At 41.7% G+C, this 6846-nt stretch overlaps 1 protein-coding gene across 1 annotated transcript; it reads right to left on the bottom strand.

Annotated features, from left to right (window-relative positions):
• Positions 1–5712: 5712 nt before the first annotated feature.
• LOC129761117 (uncharacterized) lies at positions 5713–6381 on the bottom strand. The gene has a single exon (XM_055758826.1). The coding sequence runs from the start codon at positions 6379–6381 to the stop codon at positions 5713–5715; it is 669 nt and encodes a 222-aa protein (XP_055614801.1).
• Positions 6382–6846: the final 465 nt, after the last annotated feature.

Genomic DNA, 6846 nt, shown 5'->3' with positions numbered 1-6846 from the left:
ATCCATTTTTATTTATATAGGTAGAAGACGATATAGGAGTGCGTTACATTAAAATCCATTTCCACTTTCGAACGAAGATCAATTTCGTTATTGCAAACATCAAATGGACTAACAACGCTTGTCAATATGTAATTGTAGAACACAAGCGAATTGAATTTTTCAAATTTTCCCATTTTCCTCCAGAGTTTCCCGAAAATTTTCAATTGTCATGTTTGGTTGGCTCCTTTCCCACCTCTGCTCCCTAAAATCTCTATATTCCACATTTGGTTCGATTTACTTGATTCGACTTATTCAGAAATTTGTCTTTCATTTGTATGGCAGCTCCCCCTCTTAGGTATCACATTACTATAAACAATGATTCAATAACTCAGCATCACTCTTCTCGTCCTACTGATTATATTTTCATCACAGTGTTTTACTTTCTCACATCTAATCACAAATGTCGTGCAACAAGATATGAAATAAGTGCAGGGTTCGATGATGTTTAAGTGAACATTGACGAACATTGACAATGTGAACAACAGCGTAGTGTGCGGGTGGCAAACCCGGCATTCGCCGGGAACGCTGAACCCTTGGAGCTCCAAAATCCAAGAATTTTCAATAGCGATTTTTTCTCCGTTTTTTATTTCTTCTTTCAATTGAGCAAAAAACATCCATCAAGAATAGTTACTCCTGTCCGTACATGAAACCAATACCGCGGCCAACGGGGCACGGCTAAGTCTTGTTCAACTGAGGACAGTCAGGGGACTATGAAGTTATCGGTCCCCGCATCCAATTGAAGATGAGTTTTTGCTTCTTTCAGCAGTTCTTCGTCAACATAAATCAAAAGTCATTCGGGTCCTCTCGTCACTAACTGTTCTAACGACGCTCCGTGCTCATTTCATTCTTCACCGAAAAATGGACTTCACGGCATATAGAAGTGACTCCCCCAAGACTGAATTTGTTTCTCTCTCACGCATCATGTATGCATGTTCTTATTCTTGGACGGCACTAACGTTCCCAGTGCAACTTTTGCCTTCTCAACATAGGTTGTAAGGGGGGTCCTGTGCGAGCCTTTTAAAATTGCCGACTTTTGCGCCAGAGGACCAATGTCCTCTGTCGGGATTCGGATTGATTGTTGCCCGGACCAGCGCGTACCGTAGGCCTCGCTACAGTATCCTCCTTCAAATTGCGGCTTGCCACACTTCCCAATTTGCTGACGAGAATTTCGAAAAGTTTCTCTGTCGTTTTGAGGAACCCAATCTTTCTTTCTAACCGAAACTAAATAAAAAAATGTTACTAATTTTAAAATAAACCGCTAATGTTTTAATAAAAAATTAACCAAATCTTTTTCCAGAAATTTTCCGAATCTTTGTTTCTTATTTTCGTCAAAACACCTAACTCATTTTCCTAAAATTTCCAAATTGCTTGTGACGTCACTCTTTACGTGTTTTCCTAACTCTATGATTCTCCTACTAACACAATATTTTGTCCCTACTAATTGGTGTCGTTTTACGCGTAACTGTGGTGGTGGTCCGTTATATAGCGTTCCGTGTACAGGTTACATTTACGTGCCCGAGTCCTAGTCGGGACTGCGCTTGCGTTCCGGCGATCAGCCATCGCTGTGAGATCTTGGTGCTACGGTAAATCCCCTGGAGTGGTCTATCGCCTCGTGGTTGCGTACCACTATAGACCATTCTGGAGCGCGTTGGTCAACGGAAGGGAAGCTCGGCCCCGTGTGAGTCGCACGCTACACGTGACCCTACTCCAACACGGTAAGCTCAGGACGGGAAAGTCCACCAACGCCAGCGAGATTTACCGGAACTCACGTCGGTGAGAGTTTTAGTGTCGGAGCGGAATAAATCATCACGCTGCTCCACCATTCGAAAACCCCACCGTTGCTGCACGGGTGAGCTCATCCCGGTATTGAAACATCAAATAGAGTGAGTACCCTGAAACAGAACGCTATATAACGGACCACCACCACAGTTACGCGTAAAACGACACCAATTAGTAGGGACAAAATATTGTGTTAGTAGGAGAATCATAGAGTTAAGAAAACACGTAAAGAGTGACGTCACAAGCAATTTGGAATTTTTGGGAAAAGGAGTTAGGTGTTTTGACGAAAATAAGAAACAAAGATTCGGAAAATTTCTGGAAAAAGATTTGGTTAATTTTTTATTAAAACATTAGCGGTTTATTTTAAAATTAGTAACATTTTCTTATTTAGTTTTGGTTAGAAAGAAAGATTGGGTTCCTCAAAACGACAGAGAAACTTTTCGAAATTCTCGTCAGCAAATTGGGAAGTGTGGCAAGCCACAATTTGAAGGAGGATACTGTAGCGAGGCCTACGGTACGCGCTGGTCCGGGCAACAATCAATCCAAATCCCGACAGAGGACATTGGTCCTCTGGCGCAAAAGTCGGCGATTTTAAAAGGCTCGCACAGGACCCCCCTTACAAGGTATTACTTTGCGTCATTTTTGTTAGTAGCACCTAGTTGAGATTGCTATGCCGGATAACACGCCTTGAATGTATTCTGGAGTGGCAAGCTCTAGAATACGCGTGGTCACAGTGCAAGTCGGAAGAAATTTTTTTGACAAAGAGTCCCCCGGCCAGAACGGGAATCGAACCCGAACCCCCGGCATGACAATGTGGGACGCTAACCACTCGCCTACGGGAGCACAACATGCATGTATCAACGATCAGGATCTGGTCAACCGCTTTGAAGAATGGTGCTTGAGGAATATGATGTCGCTCAGTATCTCGAAATGCAACACTATTTCGTTTCACCGGAAGCTCAAGCCAATAGTGTTTAACTACTCCATTTCTGGTCAAGTTCTGTCGCGAGTGAGTCACATCCGTGACCTTGGAGTGACCCTTGATAATGCGCTCAGTTTCCGACTGCACTTCAACGAAATTATTGCTAAAGCCAACCGGCAGTTGGGATTCGTTCATAAAATTACAAGTGAATTTCGTGATCCACACTGTCTTCGATCTCTATACTGCTCGCTAGTTCGATCTACACTGGAGTTTAGTGCAGTTGTCTGGTGCCCGTTTCAAACTAACTGGATTTGTAGGATTGAGTCTATTCAGCGGAAATTTGTGCGACATGCTCTCCGGAATCTTCCGTGGCGGGATCCACTAAACTTGCCACCGTACGAGGCTCGTTGCCAACTCTTGGGACTGGAGACGCTGGAAAGGAGACGTTTCAACGCTCAGGCTATGTTTGTCGCCAAACTTTTGACCGGAGAAATCGACTGCCCTGCACTGTTGGAGCAAATTAATATGTATGCGCCTGAACGTATTCTTCGTACCAGAAACTTTTTGTATCTTGAGGGACGCAGTGTGAACTATGCGTTGCACAATCCTGTTCGTTTTATGTCAGTCCGTTTCAATGATGTGTTCGACTTATTTGACTTTAATATCTCTTCGGACACCTTTTACAGACGACTCACTCGTAGATGAAATCTTTGTATTGTTTTATTTTGTTGGACCATTGTATTTTGATTTAGTAGTGTCGTTTAGTTTTAAGAAAATCATTAAGACCAAGTGTGAGTCAGATGGTTTAAAGAAAAGAAATAAAGAAATAAAGAAATAAATAGATTACCAGGTATATTTCCACTCACATTTTGTATTTCGATCAATTCGAAATATTTCGACTTGATGAAATTACATTCTGTATTTCGTTTGATCTGTTTATTTTAGAACATTAAAGGGGCAAAACGTTCGAAATAGGGAAAGCGAAATTGTAAATGTGTAGGAATACTGAATAGGGCTGTAAATCGCCTGTGTGATACACACACACACACTCTTCAATACCTAGAAACTAATTTCAAAAACACTATATAACTGTCATATTGAAATCATGTTTTGCTTTTTTTCTTCTTTTCGTTACGTCAACTAGAATAACCATTTGCTAGAATTGAATTGTTGAACTAGTCGTGTTGACGGCGAATGCCGAAATAGTCCTACTCGAAGCGAAACGAGTGAGTCTTCGAAAATGTAGGCTGAGCAATTTTTGCACTGGGATGAAAGAGCCAGCTAGTCTGGTTTACATTAAAATAAAAATGGCATTTACCGCGCTTCGTGCGAACGCAGTTTCAAAAAAGAAAAATTGATTAAAAATTATCTGCGTTCTAAATAAAACCAAGACCGACATAATGGCTTGGCAATTCTTTCGATCGAGAAAGAATCGCTAGCAGACCTTGATTTAGATGCAATTGTAATCATTTTGCTTCAGCTAAAGCACGCAAGGCAAAGATTTGACTAGAGAATAAGTGAAGCTGGTAATGTTACTTCTAGCCTGCTTCAGGTGAATATCGGTATAAGTGAATAGTTTTCTCAAAATGTCACAATCTCAAAACTAGTGAAAAAATCGAAAAATGGTATTTTTTGGGGCGCCATACTATATACAGTTCGCCGGGGACGCTGTCTACCCTCACTACGCCGCTGAATGTGATATTTCATTTGTGGATGTCCTCGCGTTGCGGGAATATAGTAAATGTTATTGAACTCCTGAACTCTTGAACCTGAAACCCCCAATCTAATCTGTACATTTTAGCAGATTGCAAAATGGTTTGCAACTTTCCTTCACTCGGCCTTTCCTTGAGGAACGATATTCCGCTCACGTCGGAAGAGGTTCCGGTTTACGACGGCTCATTTGAATGTTAATGAGCTTGAAAGTTAAGGTAAGCGGTGCATGGCGATAAAAACAGTTTTTGCAATTTTTGGCCGCCATCAGTAGACAGGTCATGTTGTTGTTTTTCCTCTTGGCGGCCCATACACGATCATCCGTATTGACATTACCAGTAATGATATTCATTCGAGATTCACATCAATTCACATTATCATTATTTTTCAAACCTACACTATTATTTTCATTGCACAATGGTCCAGAAGAGGCATTCTGCTCAAAGTTATTGATGTTTTCCCCAAAACCGCTTTTCATTTGTTTTTCGTTCATTCTGTGCCAGACATAAAAAAATATTGGCGGGATTTAAAAGAGCATAATTTACTCTACATAATGTGAGATTTTCACAACTATGTTATTTTTTATATTTCAGTAAATTAAAATTGAAATCACGAGTTTTTATGGTACAATAACTTTGAGTAGGATTAAGATATTGATAAGTTCTGCACCGCAAAATGTTGGTCTTGATAAGCTCTATAAGACAGACAGCTTTGATGTAGAATTCGAAATATAAAAGTTAGAGCAAAAAAAACCCGTTGTTTAATGGTCACTCTGATGCAACTTAGATAGAAAGCGCGAAATACAACATTGTGGAAGATATTTTTTGTATTTGATGCAGCGCTTTTTGAATGTTGTCGAAAATGGGGTGACCAAAATTTCAGGTAAAATAAAAAAACTAACTTTCTTATCTTTATAGATAGAGTGTTGGCACAGCCGACAAGACTTCGGACCACCGTTTAGCAAACTCGTTTGGAGGTTATTTTAAGTTGCTTTTAAGCTGTAATTTTTATTTGGTTTTAATATAATTCATGTTTAATTTATAAATAATTACGTTTTCAGTCCTGCTTGTGTTAGATAACGAACTGTCCAACGAAAGGTGCTAATATTTGTATTTTAACTAGATTTGAACTGTGCTGCTTTAAATTATACGTCCAATGTGTTCCTTTGTGATTTGTTGTTTGTCTGAATGTTTACATGATATTTTTTAGATATTTTAGTATTCGTATGTGTGAGTGTTTGACAATTGTGTGTTCATGATCTGTCAATCTATTGTTTTTTCGTCTGCAATGTCTTCAGTCACGGGTTCCTGTAACGCTGGATAACCCACTAGTAATTTGTGCTCGGTGCTGTTCGGAACATCTCCCGACCCGTATTGCTGCGAGTTCACTCCAGTTGTACCTGCTACTTCCAGAACTGCCATTTTGACCACTGGCCGATGCATGACTCCCGAAATTGTCTTCACTACCGCACTGCGTACTCGACCATCTCGACCTGGGAATACTCGTAGTACACGTCCTCGCAGCCACCCGTTACGAAGATGTTCTTCAACTAGGACTACGAGATCCCCCACCTGAATTGGTCGGCAGTCGTTGAACCACTTCGTCCGCTTGGTAATTGTTGGGAGGTACTCCTTCACCCAACGACTCCAGAACTGGTCTAAAAGTTGTTGGCATGTGTTCCAGGTTGAGTATGCTCCCAACTTCTCGTCGTTGATGAAGTGCCTCGTTGGTTGATTTACTCCACTCGTACTCAGCATCAAGAAGCAGTTCGGTGTCAGTGCTTTGTGCGCCTCTGATTCTATTGGTAAATAGGTAAGTGGCCGCGAATTCACGATCGACTCCGCCTCGACCAACAATGTCAAAAACATTTCATCGCTCGGCTTACGAATTGTAGACAACGAAGCCAAAGCACTCTTGATTGACCGGACCATGCGTTCCCAACACCCCCCCCCCCCCCCATATGCGGTGAAAGCGGAGGGTTGAAACGCCACTGCGTTGCTGTATTGATGAACGTTGAAGCCAGACTTGTGTACATTTGCTGCAACTCCTTCTTCAACTCGTTGTTTGCACCAACAAAGTTGGTTCCCTGATCGCTAAATATTTCGGCAGGAGCCCCCCTCCTGTCGATGAATCTCCGAATTGCCAGTTTAAAGGACTCCGTGGACAAGCTGTGCGACACCTCTAAATGCACAGCACGTATAGTGAGGCAAGTAAATATCGCCACCCACCGCTTCACATCACTGCGTCCTTGTCTGATTAACATTGGTCCAAAGTAGTCCACGCCAACGAAAGAAAATGGACGAATGTAGGATGTGGTCCTCTCTGGGGGCAAGGGAGCCATCCTAGGTACTGCAGGGACCGCTTTGTAGATCTTACACCATTGGCAAAGTTTTCTG

This window comes from Toxorhynchites rutilus, chromosome 1 (genome assembly GCF_029784135.1).
Source record: "Toxorhynchites rutilus septentrionalis strain SRP chromosome 1, ASM2978413v1, whole genome shotgun sequence".
NCBI classification, from domain to species: domain Eukaryota; kingdom Metazoa; phylum Arthropoda; class Insecta; order Diptera; family Culicidae; genus Toxorhynchites; species Toxorhynchites rutilus.
The sequence above is the reverse complement of the archived record's forward strand: the minus strand, read 5'-3'. Positions and strand labels throughout refer to the sequence as shown.